The 19105-nt window shown below is 45.8% G+C and overlaps 4 protein-coding genes across 4 annotated transcripts; 1 reads left to right on the top strand and 3 right to left on the bottom strand.

Annotated features, from left to right (window-relative positions):
* Positions 1-196: 196 nt before the first annotated feature.
* Positions 197-4255, bottom strand: LOC6501155 (TBC1 domain family member whacked). Its single transcript, XM_001954618.4, has 4 exons — positions 3935-4255; positions 1828-2070; positions 1404-1768; positions 197-1335 (listed from the first exon to the last, which is right to left on the bottom strand). The coding sequence occupies exons 2-4, from the start codon at positions 2032-2034 to the stop codon at positions 828-830; spliced, it is 1080 nt and encodes a 359-aa protein (XP_001954654.1). The 5' UTR covers positions 2035-2070; positions 3935-4255; the 3' UTR covers positions 197-827.
* A 517-nt stretch (positions 4256-4772) lies between these two features.
* Positions 4773-7535, bottom strand: LOC6501154 (GPI ethanolamine phosphate transferase 1). Its single transcript, XM_001954617.4, has 2 exons — positions 6679-7535; positions 4773-6623 (listed from the first exon to the last, which is right to left on the bottom strand). Exons 1-2 carry the CDS (start codon positions 7421-7423, stop codon positions 4858-4860), a joined length of 2511 nt encoding a protein of 836 aa, XP_001954653.1. The 5' UTR covers positions 7424-7535; the 3' UTR covers positions 4773-4857.
* Positions 7536-7646: 111 nt separating this feature from the next.
* On the top strand, positions 7647-10564 carry LOC6499431 (GPI ethanolamine phosphate transferase 1). The gene is made up of 2 exons (XM_001954616.4): positions 7647-8454; positions 8514-10564. The coding sequence occupies exons 1-2, from the start codon at positions 7662-7664 to the stop codon at positions 10454-10456; spliced, it is 2736 nt and encodes a 911-aa protein (XP_001954652.2). The 5' UTR covers positions 7647-7661; the 3' UTR covers positions 10457-10564.
* Positions 10565-12099: 1535 nt separating this feature from the next.
* On the bottom strand, positions 12100-18527 carry LOC6501153 (probable multidrug resistance-associated protein lethal(2)03659). The gene is made up of 8 exons (XM_001954615.4): positions 17876-18527; positions 16728-16813; positions 16520-16667; positions 16288-16463; positions 16038-16228; positions 14125-15719; positions 12425-14063; positions 12100-12362 (listed from the first exon to the last, which is right to left on the bottom strand). Exons 1-8 carry the CDS (start codon positions 17950-17952, stop codon positions 12327-12329), a joined length of 3948 nt encoding a protein of 1315 aa, XP_001954651.1. The 5' UTR covers positions 17953-18527; the 3' UTR covers positions 12100-12326.
* Between the last annotated feature and the right edge of the window lie 578 nt (positions 18528-19105).

Raw genomic sequence — 19105 nt, 5'->3', positions numbered from 1 at the left:
AAAATGATATTAATTCTTATGGCAATTATAAAGTATATTTCGAAATATTTCATTTTAAGGACAGAGCTGCTCTCTGGGCTAATCAGGAATTAGAAAGGCATTCAGCTCGCTGTTTCACAAAATGTTAAATAAATAAGACAAAAAAAACAAAGAGTGTACTGTTCCTGGGAAAGGGAAATAAGATTCATTTAATAGATCCATTTTAGGTATATTATTCTTTATTAGTAATACAGTTTTATGTTAATTTCGGTCAAAAAATCGCCGCCGAGGCCCTCCTCGCCGAGCACCTCGTCCTCCTTCGTAACACATCGCAGGTAAATATCAACATTTCTTATCGGGATGGATGCGCGGATTAAACTAACAACTTAAAAAACGGCGTTAGATCCTCTGGTGATGATGATAGTAATACGATATACGATATGTTCGGGTCCTCAAATCAACTCACTAACTCTAATCGTTTTAATGTTATCAAATTAATAATAAATATTTAATAAATACTTTTGAAAAGCATAAAAAATTGCACGCTCGTAATAGTTGCCCGCTAAATGAAATAATACGATTCCGAATACAGATACACAATAATTCCAGCCCAGCCCCCAATGTGCTCAACAAAAGAATTGGCTTAAAATTAGACAAAACTGATTGCATGGAATGATGTCTCCGTAATTGAATGACCCACCCAGGTGGTGTCCCTCAGCTCCCAGCTTCCACCCGTTTTGTGCCTCCTATTCGACTTTAAACGTAGAAACTTATGCAACTAGGCATGTGTGTGTTGTGTTTGTGTGTTTTTAGTAACAAATTGTTGTAGTTATTGTAGCGCCATTCCCTCACAAGGTCGGCATATTGCGCCGATGTCCACTGGACTCTGCCTCTTGCTGGGCCTTCTGTTTAGCCCGTCGCGCCTTCTGGCGCGTGTGCTCGATCTGGAAGTCTTCGACGCGCAGGTTCAGCCGCATCATGTTATTGATGAGGAACTCCTCCTCGACAATGTGATCCTCGGGGGATCGCAGCACCGCCAACGTCTCACACAGCCCGGTGCACGTCTTGCGCACCTTGTGCCGGCTAAGCGATGCTCCAATTATGACCAGGGCCACCTTAAAGATCACCCGAATGCCCTCGGCCAGGAAACAGTCCCAGACACGCAGCAACGTCTCCCAGGGCAAAGTGCGGGTCATGGCGCACAGGAACCAATCGGTCATGTAGAGCAGCGGCTCCACTTTGTGCTTCTGTAGGTGGCGGTAGACGGGCGGACAGGTCTTCTTCAGCAAGCCCTCCAGAATGCCAGCATCGTTCTGTATCACCTCCAGGCCGGGTATAAAGTAGTCCTGCAGGTATCTGCAAAGGTACGAAAGGGTAATGTCTCGAAGGATCAAAAGTGTATCAGTCTCCACCGCCCCACTTACACATCACACACGCTGACAAACACCCAGAAGGCGTCCTCCGCCGGCAGGTGCATCAATAGGAAGGCGGCTATGGGTGCCTGCGCCTGGCAAAAGCCAACCTTTGGGTTGTATATGGAATAGGCCTTGAGGACGTTGAAAAGCTCAATTTGTCCCACCTTCTGCTCGTCGAGGAACATTTCGTGGAAGGGAAACTGTCGGTGCTTGTCCTTTTTGATTTCCTCGATGGTCGCCGGATTGCCAGGCTTCTTCAACAGATCCTGATACACATTGGGGTTTTTATTTTTCAGCAAATACGCCCCCGATAGATAGAACCAGGCCTTGGGTCGCACCGACTTGGGTATACCCTTGCGACATCGATCTCGGATCTGCCGGAAGAAGATGTTTCATTAATGAAGTATAAGTATATAGTATAGTATTATCTTACCTTTTTATAGTTCTTTGACATATATATCGACCAGTTTTCAATCATGTACAACCATTTCTTCTCCCTCGCTATAATCTGGGCCTTGGAGAGGGGCTCCTTGGGCTTGTCGGTGCGCTGGAAGCCGCCGTAGAAGCCATTGCGATCCGGGCAGCTGGAGACGGTCGAGCAGAGGGAGATGGTGTCCAGGGATCGCGGTGCCGTGGCCATCGCCGACGCCAGCTCTCCGGCCTCAGCGACTGTGTACTGAAAGCACAAACACAAAGCACTCTACGATCAACAAATCCGCCCACTAACAGGGCCCACTAATTGTGTATGCAAATTCGCTGAGATCTGGGCTGGGGCAATAAAAAGTGCGCAATTAGGTGCAGTAGACACTATCGGCCTCTAACTAGGCGGGGAATTACTCATACTAGTTGTCCCTCATCTTTTTTCGGCAATCTCTTCAGTCGACTCGACTCTTATCGCTCTTATCAAGCTCAAGGTGAGAGCAATTTAGGCCGATTTGGGGAGATAACCAAAAGACGACCGTGAAATTGTAAACGCTCTAGATCCCACCTCATCATCATCCTGAAGGAGGTCCAACAGACTGCAGCTAAGGAAGCGCATAGTCCGACAACAGAGGGAAGACTGACCAAGTTGGTCTACAATTGGTCACTTAATTGTGACTCAAGTGCTTGTTCTAGTAACTCAGCAGATGGCTTAGAAGGCGAGGAAGTAGTGAAAGTACCTTGCCAACTTCCCTAGCCAGTTCCCTCAGGGCTGGTGGCAGTGGGGCACGAGCTGCAGCCACTTGTGCATCCCCACTGGTCACCGGATGCTCGAGTTTGCTTAATGAGCCAGCCCACTTCACCTGGCCACCATCCGCACAAAAAAAAAAAAACCAACAACTAATTGAGGCAAGTGTGTCTTCGGCCCAACAAGTGGCAGAATAGTCGCTAACTAAAGAATAAAAAAGACATCAGAATGGCATGAGACTTGAGGTTGAAACTGGGAATACACTTTTGAAGAGAAAAATAATAAGTACTAGAGGTCCTAGCTCCTATAAGGGCTACAATTTAGGGTATGTTTTGGGGATTTTTTAGAACAAAATTTAAATTTTAATATAATATAATTCAAAACTTTCTCTTGATTATTAGTTTTTTTTGTCATTAAGTTTAACTATTTTAAAATGTATAATTATTGTCTTTTATATTTATGGATAGATTTTAAATAAAACTTTACTGCAAGATTAAAAAAAAAGGGGTTTCTGGGTAATTAGTTTGAATATAATGAATTAAAAAATAGATTAAATATATTATATACAAGTTGGTTTGTATTTTTACAATAAAATTCATTCATAAACCTATTTTGAATCACTTTCTAAGATAAATATGTACAGGGATTAATGGCTATAATTAACTATTAGTGACTAATATAGTTCACGCGATAAAAATAGGTATATGATTACACTGCAAGTTCTATTTTTATTTAAGAAACATAACAATTAATATTGATATAATATTATTTTATAATATATTTACATTAATTTATTAAATATATAATTATTAAGTTCAAAGCAACGAACAAACTACTATCTTAAATAGGAAATATAAACAAAATTAGAACTATCTTTGGAGAAAACAATCTTCAAGATACCTTTTGGCAGGGTAGAGAACAAGGGAAGAGTACAAAAGCCACATAAATAGTAAAAAAAAAAGCAAAGTGCAATCTGGCAGAGACAGGCGACAATATCCGACCTTCGGGGCCCAGCGATCGAAAAACGGAATTAGAACGTTATCGCGGCAAGGGGTATGATCGCATATTTGCTTACTTAGTGATTGCAGGGCGGCAGGTAGTGGGTGGTAGGTGGAAGGGGGGTGGCCACCACCCACAAAAAATGAAACCTGACTTGGATTTCTTCAATGGTAGTGGGGGGCGGGGGTCTGACCATTTTTTGCCTACGCTAGCCAAAATAAGTGAGCCCGTATTTACATACATATATTATTTGTAGTGTGTGGTGTGTGGTGTGTGTGTGCGGGCACAATACACGGCAATTGTTGTTATTAACCGTAACTGCTCGCCATATACCGCCCGCCTCCACATTCACATGTAAACTTTTGTGCCTCACCTTTTGCTATGCTGTTCTCGTATCACAGTCTCTCGTATTTTGTTGTTGTTCGTACGTAGTTGCCTTCCTCGTTAGTGAGTGCTTTCGTGGAATGCGCAATTTCTAGTTCCGCTTTTCCTTTCCTGCAGGCTCCTAAGTTTCCTCGATCTCTGACAATTGGGGTTTTCCAGCACACACACACCTGCGCCCGCACAAATGTGTTGGGAATTAATGTGAAAACATAATTTCCGCAGAGCTTTTTGTTTATTTTCTATGCAAAATAAGGGAGAGCAATAATAAATGGGTGGCAGCACTGTTTGCAACACCGATAACTTAATGCTGCCACTATCTCTCGTATCGGTATCGGAATTTATTTATCGGTTAATTTTGCGAAGGGTGGCCACGCTGGTTTTTGAATTTAGAAGCCGCGAAATGTTTCGTTATCAAAATGCCAGATAAACTTTACATAGTATTTAATTTGTTATTAAGGATTTTACTTTTTACTTTTACTTTTTATATATTTTTGTTATTCAGAAGATTTAAAATTGACTTAATGGTTCTGTTAAATAATACTTACTTTCTATCAATCTCTTTGATGGTATAGCAACCATATAGTATGGCTTCGTGAACGGCAATGAATCTTATTTCAGATATTTCATATCTGTTGGTCTCAATTTTTGAAATTGAGCTTTTGTAGTCATTTAATTGAAAATTGGTGTCTTTGATAAGTGTCAATTACATAATATGATTTCAGTAAAGAAGCGCGCAAAGGCGAAATTTGTACACTCTAACCTTTTTAATCACTCTTAATTAGCACATAGAATTTAATATATATTTTGTTAAATTTAGAACCAAAAAGTTTAAGATGACAATTATATAAAATACATATTTATTGATCCTTGTTTTTATCAGTAATACATAACACTTTGAATTACAAAGAAGACTTAATGACTGGGTGCCCTTTCCGGCAATTGAGATATCCATTTGGAACCCACTTTCAACTGTGCTAGTTTCCAGAGACCGAGCCAGATGATTGGGAACACCTGGACCACTGCGAACTCCGCGAATCGGCTAAGGATCTCCCGCCAAGGACCGTAATCTTGAACTCGCCACAGGAGAACCAGCGACATTATGTTACTCATAAACAGAAGCCATAGAAAAATTTCACGTTCGTGTGCCCGGATGTCCTTGAAGTTCCCAGCCAGGATGCAGAGCAGAAGCAGCCACGGCAGCGTCAGTTTAAGACACATTACCAGGGCATGAGTCACGCTTAGATGGCCGAGGCAGGATTCGTGTAGGATATCCAAGTAGTCGTCGAAGGCAGGAAAGCTGCCAATTGCGAATAGAGAATACCAACTGTAGAGGAATATATATGTGGCTGCTGTTTTCGGTCCAACAGTCTCATTCCTCTCCAGCTTCATCCGCAGTGCCATCTGCAGTTCGAGAGCCAGCATTTGGATAACAACCGCTTCGTAGGATGTGCAGGATAACGTGTACAAAGTACTCAGGTTGAAGAACATCAGTTCGCTGGGCTGCAGATTACGTCTTTGCGAAAAGGCCACGAAGCCCAGATATATCCAGGAAACTATATATGTTGCGTCTGGATACCATCCTATAAGGACGTGCTCGAGAGCGATGAGCAGCACAAAGAGGTTGCTCAACCAGGTGACTAGATTGTGGTAAATTCCACAGGCCAGAGGACGCAGTAGAGTGAGAAGGATACTGAAGACTAGAGCTCCTGGCTGGGAGCAGCCCATGGGCTCCGGTTGAAATGGCAGACACCCAAGTCCCAGCAGCAGCAAAAGCCAGATGTAGAAGTAAAGTCCTCGGACGCGGAAGGCATCTCTGTTGGAGAAGCAGGCAAAGGATAAATAGCCCAAGGTAATAAGGTGGCGCTTGAAGAATCCTCCCAAGCAAATTAAGGCTATACTCGCGGGAAGGAGCAAACTAAAGCGGCAGACCATTCTGGGACGGTTGCCGATCACTTTCAGGTTAAGCATCCAGTACAGTGAGGGCAGCATGAGAACCATCATCACCGAAAGGGGAAATCCGTCCAGCAGCATGTAGATCACCAAGAGCCCAGTCAGTGTCCGGGAGAAAGCCCGACACCACATCAGGCCATGTGATGCTTTCGGTTCCTCGGAGCTTCCCTTGAAGACTGCTCCATTGCCCAAACGACAGCGCAAACAGTACACCCATCCAATCCCCGCCAGACTCACCGCCACCAGCAGTCCGACATCATAAAAGTGCTGATAGTAATCGATTCCCTTGACCAGCACCGGCATGAAGTTGGCTGCATAATCCCGCAGAGCTTTGAAGCGCCGTTGACCCTTCAAGCCCAGGCAGTTCTTCAAAAAACTATCCATTGTCTGGGCGTCCAGCCAGAAGGCGGGTAATCTGCTGGGATGCTGCTCCCTCAGGTGACGGGCTTGGGCCAGGAGCTGCCTGGCATTGGTGAACATAGCATTGGCCTCGTACCGTATACTGGCGTTCAGAAATCCATTGGGCAGGATGCCCCGACTGTTCACTGGTGGTGCCAGTCCCAGCATGGCGCTCATGAGGGCAGTGATCTGGGGCGGATGCAGGACATGCAGTGGTAGCCTGAACCCAGTGCTGTTGGCCACAAAGCTTCGCCCTGGCATGGACTTAATGTGAGCCACACCAGATCCCCAGAGGAAGAAGGGGGATTCCACTGCCAGTTTGCATTCGGCTGGAAGGGGAATCTGATAAGTGAAGCTTTTGGAGAAGAGAGACTTATATCTTACTTTTGGTCTGCGGATTACCCAGATTGGAGGTGAGGAGATATGCCGTTCTCTTATCGGGTAAGAAATCTTCAAACAGTTGATACATTTTATGGATATTTGATTCGATTTGATGGAGGTTCTGTGATGATGGTTCCTCACCCGTCAGGTGGATGAAGAAAACGAGTCCTGTCATATTCCTCAACCGTCTGGATTCTTTGGTGAGAAGTTTTTCCACGGCGTAGAACGTAGCTTTCTCCGGCTGGAAGTGGGCTGTGGTTCCGTGGGATCGGGTCTTGTAGTTTATCACCTTGGCTTGGTTCCCGATGTCGGGAAGGCGTCTGAGCACTGCCGAGGTGGTCCAGGCATAACTTCGGTAACTCCGTCTGAAAATCGTGTCGAGGGTCGGATACTGAACCCATCCACGTGCCACCACCGCGGCATTCTCATTGTAACCCGTAAACAAGGATACGTATGGCGACAAGGACGAATAGGTGGTTGTCTCGGGGCGACTGATTCCCACCAGACCTTCACGCATAAAGATGTTTTGGAGCAAGGGAATAGAATGGCATTTGTTGGACAAGAATGTTTGGGCGGAGAGTCCATCCCTCAGGAAGATAACGAGGCGATCGGCCGGCGGTGGCTCCTTTAGCGACTCCACATTCTGCGGTTCGAAGTCTCCCAGAGAGGGGACTCTCAGATAGATAATCCCCACCGAGAATAGCACAACCAGCTGCAAAAGGATAAGACTGGGGTAGGACTCCAACATGGTTCCACGGTTCAGTTTTTCTTTTAGGACTCGAAGAGAAAATCTTTTCCCCAGGGCCTGTTACTTTGCCATTTCTGTCAAATTTTTCAAAGGTTGCTTGGGTTTGGGGTCAGAAAGGCCGACCTACTGAGTTTCTAGAAGATTTTTACCAATTCTGTTGATTTCTTCCCATCTAAGTAGGCTAAAAAACAATAGTTTTAAATCCAAAATCATCGTAGCATTTGCTTAAAATTCAGAAATGAATCTGTCTTTATTCCAAACTGGACTCTGGTGTGCGAGCTCAGTTGTCGTCAAAGTTTTGTTTCTGCTGTATCGTCGCCTTTTGTCTAGAATAATCGGAAAGGTTAAAAATAGGCTAGAAATGTGGAAACTTCAGGCAATACTGGTGCAGCTGCTCCTGCTCGTCTGCGTGCTGCGACTATACTTCCAGCCCGGCGAACTGGAGTACCCGAAGCCGCAAAAGACGCTGCCGGAGATGGGCCTCCAGCCACCCGCCGCGCGTCTGGTCTTGTTCCTCGTCGAGGGTCTACGGGCAGAGACCTTCTTTGGGTCCAATTTCCAGCAACTGCCCCATCTCAAGGAGCTGTTAAGCCACCACGGTCTTGTGGGCGTGTCTCGCACCACTATTCCCACGCTGACGCGAACCGGCAAGGTGGCACTGCTCGGCGGCTTCTATGATGTGCCTTCGTTGGTAACAGATGATGGTTACGATACCATCTACAATCGCACCTGGTCGGCGCCCAACACTGTGGTTCTGGATTTTTCGGGTCACCCGCGGAAGGTGTATGAGATGCTCGAAGCCAGCTTGAAGGATGTGGATACTTACAATAGACTGAGGATAGCCACTCGGTCGGTGATCACTCTCCAGATGAAGGGCCTGATTGCGGAGAGCCCGCTGGATGAGAGGTACCTGGTGAAGTTCCGAAATGCTCAGTGGACCGTAAGGGAGGCCTATCATATGATTGAAAGGGTGTTTGCCGACCGAGCTACTGCGTATCTGATGACCTCCGCCCATGGACTAACGGATTTGGGTGAGTGGCTTCCGTGGGGGGGTGGTCTTAAAGTATCATTTATCCTTATTTCTGTCCAGGATCGCATGGTGGAGCATCACTCCAGGAACAAACTACTCCCTTTTACCTTTGGGGAGCTGGTGTCCATCGCAAGGGCAACAATTTCAGTAGCCTGGAGCTCCACAACGGCACCCACATGCCGCTCCACAAGCTGGACCAGATTGACTTGACGTCTTTGATATCGGCGCTGATTGGATTGCCACCACCGATCAACAACTTGGGTGTCCTGCCCCATAGCTACATGATGGTGACGCCGGAATACACGAGGAAAGCCATGGACCTGAATGCTCTGCAACTGCTGGCCCTCGCCAAGGAGAAGATCAGGAAGCACGAGCGTGGCATCTTCTACAAATGGCTGCCAAAGTCAATGGATTTGGATCTGACCCGCATTGCCTACTACCAGAACCAGATGGACCGCCTGCTGGAGATAGGAACGAGCGAGAAGGCCAAGGAGACGAGCGAACTGGCGGCCACACTGTCCCTGAATGCCTTGAAGTACTACAGTACCTACCTACACATTCCAGTTCAAGTGACTACCGCACTGGCCCTATTGGGCTGGATGTACTTTTTGATGATCAAGGTCTCGAAGGATTCAATGGAGTCCAAGGAGAAAAGCCGCGGATTTGTGACCTGCGCCACGGTTACAATTCTTTCATTGGGACTCTTAGTCGGAGAACTGGTATTCCTGCAATGTTCCTGTCTGATGACGATCCTCTGCCTGCTGTTGCCCTTTGGCGTTTGGTGTCTGGCTCTGGCGGAGATGCCGTGTGAGGGTCGGTCGTTGTTGGAACCGTTGACCCACATGGGATGGATTTTTGTTCCGGCTGGAGGAATCTTGGTCGCTCTCAACTGCCCCTGCTTGTTCGGCATAATCTTTGTCTGCTCGGTTTTGATCTACAACCGACACGGCTGGAGTTACTTTTCGCCCAAGTTCCTGGCATGGCTGGCTCTCCTCTGTTTGCTGTGTGGATTCCTGTGGTCACAGCCCGCCATGCAGATCTTGATGACCACCGAATACCGCGTCCCGCTCCAAGCTGCCAGCATGTTTATGGTGGTTCTGCGACCATTTGTTCTCAAGCATCAGTTTCCGGGACATGTCTGGCTCCTTAATGTAGTCGCGCTGGTGGCGGGAGGCGTGGGTATCTACTTCCACGAGATTGGCAAGACGGTGCCGATATATATCCTAGCAGGATCCTGGATACACCTAATCTACGCCATTTTGTCGTCGGCGTATTGCGTTAATTCCGGACCACGGAATCGCTGGGAAATCATATGTTTCAATCTGCTGACCGTTCATGCCTTGCTGAGTGACTCCTACTCGTCACTCTTTGTCCAGGCACTGGTCACGGAATACCAGATGGGAGGTGAGGTGCACGAGGAGAGCAAGCAGCTGAACGAAGTGGAGCAGGCGGATGAGGAAATGCAGCCCGGGAAGGAAACCCCAATGACGTCTTCAATGCACTTACACATGTCCTACCGGTTTGCTGTTTCCATCCTGCTCTACTTCTACGTATCACTTTTGGGATCTGGACACTGGATTGGCGGCTTCACCTATCTGGGCAACACGGCTCGACTGTACCTTCCGGAGCCGTACTCTGTGCCGATGGCACTGCTCGTGTTGATCCACCTGCTGATACCAGTCTTCGTGTTCCTCTCCAGCCTCCGGGCAAAGAGCTCCTTTGCCCGTCTGGGGACCAGATCCATCATCACCTGTCTAGTGCTCATCTGCAATGCTGTTGTTTTGTTCTACGTTGTGTTTATCGATCACCGGTCGGACTGGCCTTTGGTTCATCCCTCGGTGATCAATGTGCTTCTTGTCATTTTGGCGATACTTCTTATTTTGTCCTGCCAAAGCCTGGTCGATGTTTTGTTTCGGGGATTCAGCCTGAAGCTGCCTGGTCCGAAACGAGTGGCCCAGGAAACCAGACTCCCCAATCCCTCGCACCCACAAGGAGAGGTCTGATCGACGAGCCAGGATATATAAAAAAAAATTAACTTAAATGTAACTAAATTAATTGTACTTTAGCATGTTATTTACTTTATAAAGATTTTCACCGATTTGTTTCTTTAATATTCATGTTTCCTTTTTATATCCGTGCGTTGGGAATTACAATTGAGGGAACTAATCCCCATTGATCCGTATCAAAAGATCCTTAAAATTCTTCAAATTTAATTTTGGCCAAATTTCTGTCCAATTTCAGGCCAAAATCATGATGGTACCCCTTGGAAAAGTGTGTTCAACGCTTTTCTCACAGTTTTTGGCGAATATCTTGACCATTTCGTATCCGATTCAAAAACGGTGAACCATTTATGAATCAGGGAACTAATCCCCATCGATCTGCATCAAAAGATCCTTAAAGTTCCTAAAATTAAATTTTGGCCCCCTTTCTGTCCCATTTCTGGACAAAATCATGATGGTACCCCTTGGAAAAGTGCGTTCAACGCTTTTCTCACAGTTTTTGGCGAATACCTTGACCATTTCGTATCCGATTCAAAAACGGTGTACCATTTATGAATCAGGGAACTAATCCCCCTCGATCTGCATCAAAAGATCCTTAAAATTGTTCAAATTTAATTTTGGCCCCATTTCTGTCCCATTTCTGGCCAAAATCTTGATGGTACCCCTTGGAAAAGTGCGTTCAACGCTTTTCTCACAGTTTTTGGCGAATATCGTGACCATTTCGTATCCGATTCAAAAACGGCGAACCATTTATGAATCAGGGAACTAATCTCCGTCGATCTGCATCAAAAGATCCTTAAAGTTCCTAAAATTAAATTTTGGCCAAATTTCTGTCCAATTTCCGGCCAAAATCATGATGGTACCCCTTGGAAAAGTGCGTTCAACGCTTTTCTCACAGTTTTTGGCGAATATCTTAGTTTAATAAAAAAATAAAGTTTTTTTTTTAACTATTGATTTCACATTCTGGCAGATGGTATTACCATGAGTGTTAACGCAATTTTCTGATTCTTCGATAATACCAATAAACTTCATTAATGTTCTAGCGGAAAATTGCCTCCACCGAGTTGAGTGGTTTTAAAACCAGAATATTCAAATTTTTTACTTAGTGAAAGAAAGATGTGGAAGCTGGCGTGTCTATTTAAAACAGTTATTTTCCTATATATGATCCAGGGGGTTAGGAAGGGTATATCCATATATAGTATCATATCTATAATCAACTAATATTTCAGATCTCATCACATTTCGAGTTTACTAACTTCAAGTGTAAAAGTGACGATGAGAAGTTTTCAGAATTCAAATTATGTCAATTAAAGTCTATAAATCGAACCTACAAATATGCTCATCTAAAAGTGAAGTTGTCAGTTTATAGATATATGAAAAAATATCAAAAAGTGGGCCGATTTTCGTTAGCCAGGTTTTTATTGAAATTGAATGTTGAAGATCCAAGATCGGGAAGGTATAACATTTGCCGATCCGACAATTATTAAGAAAGTTATGGCCTTTTGTCGGCCATGTTGATGGGAAGACTAAGGTCTCAAGTCTCAAGTTAAGATCCTTGGGTTTCTAAAACGCCAGTGTTTAAGACTTGTGTCTAAAAAAATCTGCTCAGATTAGGAAACCCCCCCAGACAGATGGAGGCTTAAACAGAGGTTTTTTGGCGGTATATTTAAAAGTTTAATGGAGCTGACTTTATGTATGTATTTTACAGTACAAGTACCACATGGAAGTTTCGTAAGTATTTACGGTTCGAGGGAGTAATACTTTAAGTAGTAAATTAACTTAAATGCAGCTGGCTGGATTAGGTACACTTTGCAGGGCTTACAGCCAGGAAATGAGAACTTTTTTTGTGTCCAAGTGGAGGTCTCGTTGGAACCTACTCGGCTTTTGGCTTCTGAGTGTCCAGATGAGCCTGAAAATGAAAAGGGACTGGTTGGGAAAGGGAAACTGATGAAAATTATATTAAAAACATACCTTTTCGGCTACTTTGAAGAGGCTATCGAAGCTGCACTGCCCCGTTTCCATCACCATGCCGTGGAAGATCTTGGATTCGGTGGCAGTTAGGAGTTCGTAAGGCGAACCAAACTCCACCAGATGTCCCGCATCCATTACCAGCACTCTGTCGGAGTCCATGATGGTATTGAGTCGATGGGCAATCGTCAGGACCGTACAGTCCCGGAATTTGCTCCTTATAGTTGCCTGGATCAGGGCGTCCGTCTGTGGATCCACATTGGCGGTGGCCTCGTCCATGACCAGAACACGATTCTCCCGGAGAATGGCTCTGGCCAGACATACTAGCTGGCGCTGGCCCACGCTGAAGTTGGTTCCGCCCTCGCTGATTTTGCTCTGCAGTCCGCTGGGAAGCTCGGAGATCAGTGGCTTCAGCTTCACCTCCTCCAGGGCCTCCCACAACTTGGCGTCTTGGTACTCCTCGAACGGATCCAGGTTGTAGCGCATGCTGCCCGAGAAGAGAACTGGCTCCTGCGGGATGATGGATATTTTGCTGCGCAGATCGAAGAGTCCCATCTCGGCCGTGTCCCGGTCATCGATGGTGATGGTGCCTTCGTTGTAGGAGAGTCGGAAGAGTGCGTTGATCAGTGATGACTTGCCGGCGCCAGTTCGTCCCACAATGCCGACCTTTTCGCGGGGCCTGATCTGGAAGTTGAGGGCCTTGAGAACGTACTTGGACTGCGGATCCGGGAAGTAGCGGAGGCACAGGTCCTCGGCCACAATCTCGCCCTGTTCGGGCCAGCTCGGCGATGGCTTCTTGCCCGGCCTGGACTCGAACTCGCCCTCCGGCTCGATCTCGTCGTATTCCACCACCCGCTCCACGGCGGTCATCGTGTTCTCCAGCTCCGCCGACTGCCGCATGCCCCACTGCACCATGCCGGTCATGCCCATCGCCTGGGTGATGGCCAGGCCCACCTCTCCAGTACTTTCCGGAGGATTGATGAAGTAGTTCAGGATGATGACCACAATGTACAAGGTGCAGAAGCAGTCCAGGTAGTAGCCGAACGCTCGATTCGTGGCCAGGAACGTGTAGTATCCGGAACTGTGGAGATCCTGCAGATTGTCAAATTCCGCAATCAGTTGCTTCTGAGCTCCCAGGGCCCGGATAGTGGGCAGGCCGCTAATGGTGATGCTCAGGTGCGAGTATATCGGCGATCTGGCCACCGCCTCCAGTCGCTTCACATCCCTGGAGGTCTTCAGGTAAAAGTCTCTGATGTAGTAGAAAACTACTCCCAAGGCGAAGGTCAGGATGAAGTAGTAGGGATTCGTTATGCAGATCACAGCGACGATGCCGCTCAGGGTGAGGAATACCTGCACCACGTCCAGCATAACGGAGGGCAGCAGCTCGTCAATCTGGCCCAGATCCTTGGAGAAGCGATTGAGGATGCGTCCCGAGGGATTCGTGTTAAAGAAGTACATGGCCGCCCGGGTGATGCCCCGGTACATGGCGTTGTGCAGTTGCTTGGAACTCCGCATCGCCATCTGGTAGAAGAGCATCGTCCGAACAATGGTGAACACCACCACGGCTATGTTAAGGGCGGTGAAGTAGTACATGTCCTCCGGATCTGTTTTCATGTCCGCCTTATCCTGATTTTTGTCCACCCTGTCGTGGGACAAAGAAATCTCTTGAGTTTTTGGAGCTATATATGATGAAGTCTACTCACCAATAGGCCAAGAAGTAGTCCGCCGCGGAGCTCAGGATCTGGGTGGCCAGGCAGAGAAACAGGATGAAGAGGAGCAGAAGCCAGCTACTGCCGGCTGTGAGGTATTCCTTGTACAGTCCCAGGCCGATCTTGCCCTCCACGCGGGTCTCCTGCATCTGCAGCGCCGCCTCCTGGGCCATCGACTCCGCCATGGAGCTGAGGGAAGTGAAGCTGTTGTTCCGAGTGCTGGGCTTACTGACCCGGCTCTCCGTCCTGCTCAGCGATGGCACACTCAAACGGTCCACCCCGTCTCCGGGTGGCACCTCCAACTCGTCGAATGACTCGTCCGTTTCATTCGGCGATGTCAGGAGCTGGGCAAAGTCCAAGCCACTGCGCTTCATCGAAGAGTAGGTGCCCATGGCGCTAATCCGTCCCTTGTCCATGATAACTATGAGATCCGCCTGCTCCAGGAACTGAAGCTGATGCGTGACCAGGATGACGAGTTCACTTCGAAGGTAGCCGCGCATGCACTGATCAAACAAGTGTCGTCCCACGTGGGTGTCCACTGCGCTGAGTGGATCGTCCAGGAGATAGATGTCCGCTCGCCGGTATACTGCCCTCGCCAAACTAATCCTGGCCTTCTGCCCGCCGGATAGGGAGGCTCCTCGCTCTCCGACAATTGTCTTATCCCCATAGGGCAGGAGTTCAAAGTCCCTTTCCAGGGCGCACTTCTTCACGACAGTGCGATAGCGGTGCTTATCCCACTCTAGGCCGAAGAGTATATTCTCACGCACAGTGCCCGTAAAGAGCCAGGGTTCCTGGGCCGCATACGAGTAACTGCCACTGACCCTTAGCTGGCCACTCTCCGCCGGCAGCTCGCCAAGAACCGCCTGAATCAGACTGGACTTGCCGGCGCCCACGGGTCCAATGACAGCCACCAGTTTCCGGCGACCCAGCTGCAGATTAATGTCCTCCAGTGTGGGCTCCAATGAGTGGCTCTCCCATCTCGCCTGGAACTGGCTGAATTCGATAAGGTTGTCCGACAAGCCATTGCTCTTGGGACTGTCCCCATTCAGGGATTCTGACTTGGTAACAGGAATCGGTGCTATCGACTTATCCCTGACCTTAGTCTCGGGCCGATGCATAAACGTCTCCAAACGCCGAATGGAGACCAGGAGCTCGGCAAACTGAGAGATGCCCTGGGGGAAGAACATCGTAACTGAACGCCGCAGGATATTGTAGTAGGCAGTGACGAAGAAGGCTTTCTCGGCATCCAGTATGTTTCCCAGAAGGACGAAGGCGATCAGGCTCGAGGCCACAAAGATGCGCGACAGGAACATGGAGAAACTTAGGAGTATTCCACGGATATAGTTGACTTTCTTGATGCACACCATCTCGTTGAAGCGAGTCAGTTCCACCAACTTGCCGAACGGCTTCTCCCAGGCATACATCTTGATGACCTGGATTCCCGAAATGATTTCGTTCATCATCCGGACACGCTCGTCGGTCCTTAGGGCCGTCCTTAATCTCAGGACACTGGTCCTCTTGCCCAGATAGGACTGGAAGGGCAGGAACAAAAGCATTACAGCTATTCCAAACAAGGAGGATACTCCGATCTGCAAAAATAAATCAAGAAAAAAACATTTAAAGATTGTCGGCAATTTAATGGAAGAATAATTAAAATTTAAATATGGGAAGCCCCATACTCCAAATTGATAACAAATTGGGTTATTAATGGAGGTCTCGTGGACAGTAATTATATTTCATTAAAATTCATTGGAATGTTATGAGAAACTTATAGCGTTACGATAGAGACATAATCTAAAACACATTTCTTTGCAAAAGTTATCTAAAAGTCACAATGATAGAGCTCGCGAGAACCGGTTTTCATATTTGTTTGAAAAGATTTCCAAATAACCCATCCACCCACTTACCTCAAGGTACATCAGGTAGGTGACTAGAATCAGTTCCAGTGGAGCCAGCCACAGGTAGTGCACGTTGATTAGGACAGTGTCGAAACGTCCGACATCATTGGAGAGGAGATTGACGACCTGGCCGACGGTTGTATCTCCCAAGGCAGTTCTACTTAGTCTTAGGGCTTTCCGATAAATCAGGCTGCTTAGAGCTGGAAGTGGGATAAGGTTAGTAGATTGAAGAGTTAAGTAAAGAAGAGTCTTAACTTACCGACACGCATTTTCATGCCAAGGTGGAGTAGCCCCAGCATATAGGGATGACCTGACATAACACTAAGCACGGATCCAGCAATCAATCCCGCTGCATAGAGCTGTGCTTTGGTCAGATCCGGATCCTTTCCAGAGAAGTAGGCCATGAGTCCGAAGAGACAAATTGGCTGAGAGACCCTGACAACCGATTAACTTTAATACAGTTCATATAAATAGTTGCGAATAGTAGTTACCTGGTTAGGAACTCGTGCAGGAATAAATAAAGTCCTGTAAGGGCCAAGTGCCACCCGAAAACCTTCATCATGGTACGTCGCAGGCTTGGTTGCTCATTTTTCCTCACCTGCTCATCCCATGCCTTGCACAATCGATCACCCAAGGAATCTAAAAAATAGTTCCACAATTTATACTAATATCTTATCTAAGATATAGTTTAAAACATACCTGATTTGTGTTCCTTGAGGGCCCTATAGAGATCCTTCTGTTCCAGTGTCTTCTTGCGACCCTCGAAGAGTATGGGAAGGGCGAAACTTCAAGTTGCGCGAGAACCATCACGTAGTTGGAGGCAAATCCAGATTTTATAGAAGTTATAAAGAAAACCTAATTAGCTGGGGGTTCTCTGTTATCAGAAGCTGTTGTGACAGCCAAAAAATGACTAGACAACTGAAATTTCCATGCTCTTATCAGCGAAAAAAACAGTTGCCAGTTGAATTGTTAAATTCTCTTTCCATAGAAGTAGCATCGTAATTGTCAATTTCATCATTGCTAGCAATAAAAACTTATGGTCATCTAATTCAAGGAACTTCCTTCTTCCAAAATTTAATATTAGGGATATCTAATCAAGAATCAAACACTATTTAAAGTAGCTCTTGTTGGGCAGTATATTATGATAGAAGGAATTCCCATTGACCCTAAACAAAGTGCTTCATAATGTTTGAAATGTCACTGTGTAATCTAATCTCATTAGTTCTAATTGGTGTCAATAAATCTAAGAACGATATTATTTAACAAATATTAATGGTAACTGCGCCCTGGATAGATTTCTGACTCATTTGTTCTGCACCCAGTTCGATAAAACGATCCAATATCAAAGTACTTCTGCTTGATTCACTCAAATGTGTTTTCAAACAATGGAGCCATGACAGTGCCGCCTTTAATTGGTAACCAATTAAATAAAGCTCCAGATCCGTCCAGCCGGATGGACGGACAAAAAAAAAAAAAAAGATTTTCACGCTCCGGCCATGTAAATTAAACGATCCATTGAATAAAATAATCAACTTGTCAGTGCTGTCACGCCGGCAACCCCTTCCTTTTTGCTTTCTAGCACATTAGTGTTCCATTTGGAGAGTACCGAGTACCTAAAAAAACAGCACCTTAATTGGCCTTCAATGCGGTAATTTGTATTATCACCGGGCTCTTATCAGATACTTTTATCCAAGATCCGCACTTGAATGTAATTTGAACGAATGACGTATTTCAGACCTACTTCTAGCCACAATATATAATTAAAAATCATGTTAATATATTGTTTTGTTTACTTCAAAGCATGTATATATATATTTTTATTGTTATCTGTATCTCATAGTACTCACCAGAACAAGAGCGATGAGATGGGATTGGAGTGCTCCCGCGGATTCTCCGGGAGATCGTCCGCTTTCATGGACTGCATTCTGGATGGCAGTTGAAGTACGTTAAATGGAGTTAAATTGGACTATATCTACATATACAAATGTATAGATGATTGCATTACAGAAGACTTGTTTTATAGCCAGGATTGGCTTTGGGGCGATCGCGGTTGATTAGCGCTTTTTCACTCGAAGGGGGACACGCGCTCGCCTCTAATATAATTAGTTCGGCATTAGCGCAGAAAGAAACCAGATGGAAATGCCAGCGATTTATAATCTTCGGATCAAGTTTGATTTCTATTCACGTTTAAAGGGAGTAAACTTTTCCACTGTCACTATGACATTTGCCTTAAATACTCTGGTACTAGTACGGGCTTTATGGAGGGCTCTCTTGGGCAGATCACTTCACTTCGAATCACTTTGTATTTCTATCCGTTACAACCGAATTTCGTCATCGGCCGCGTTGAGTTACTTTCAGCTCTATATTCGCGCATCGAACTTATCAGAATCCCCGCATCCACATGGCCGTATACTATATACAAACTGGATCCGTGGGCATCCGTAAGATACAATGGTTGGCCCCGTTCTAATGGTTACTCGTCTGTTGTCGACCCAACTCTCTCTCCATTAGTCTTGAGTTGCCCGATTCGGATGTTCCGATTCGGAGAGGAATATCTCAGTCTATTTGACTCATGGGTCTCTCTGAGTATGTTGTGTCAGGTTAAGATCGGTACACTCAGAGAGAACTAATCTTTAATCCATTTAAATACCTGTAATTAATCTATAATATAGATTCTGTATAGATCCATAATATTACCTTTCAGAATCTTAAGAATTCTTAGAGACAAAAATATGTATCTATTATAAAGATGAGTATGTATACTTATTTTAAGTGTATGTTATTACTATACCACTCACTCTCCCGAATTTTCTCTATTTTGAATGTGTTAAGCATTATCTCTCTCACTCTCTGTTTTAATCAAGCGCTCTCATAAAATTACGTTTGTGGTATCTTGTATCTTGTAGCTTGTACTTTATATCTGGCCTGATAAGGAAGGCTATAGCAACTGTCTGCCCCATTTGCATGACACTTTGCTATTGTAATCACTGATAAGCTGCGGGTAATAATGACAAGCATTATTATATCGTACAAACATTATTATATCTTTCTTTGTACATATTTTGGTGGACTGAGTT

This window comes from Drosophila ananassae, chromosome 2L (genome assembly GCF_017639315.1).
Source record: "Drosophila ananassae strain 14024-0371.13 chromosome 2L, ASM1763931v2, whole genome shotgun sequence".
Classification (NCBI taxonomy): domain Eukaryota; kingdom Metazoa; phylum Arthropoda; class Insecta; order Diptera; family Drosophilidae; genus Drosophila; species Drosophila ananassae.
The sequence above is the reverse complement of the archived record's forward strand: the minus strand, read 5'-3'. Positions and strand labels throughout refer to the sequence as shown.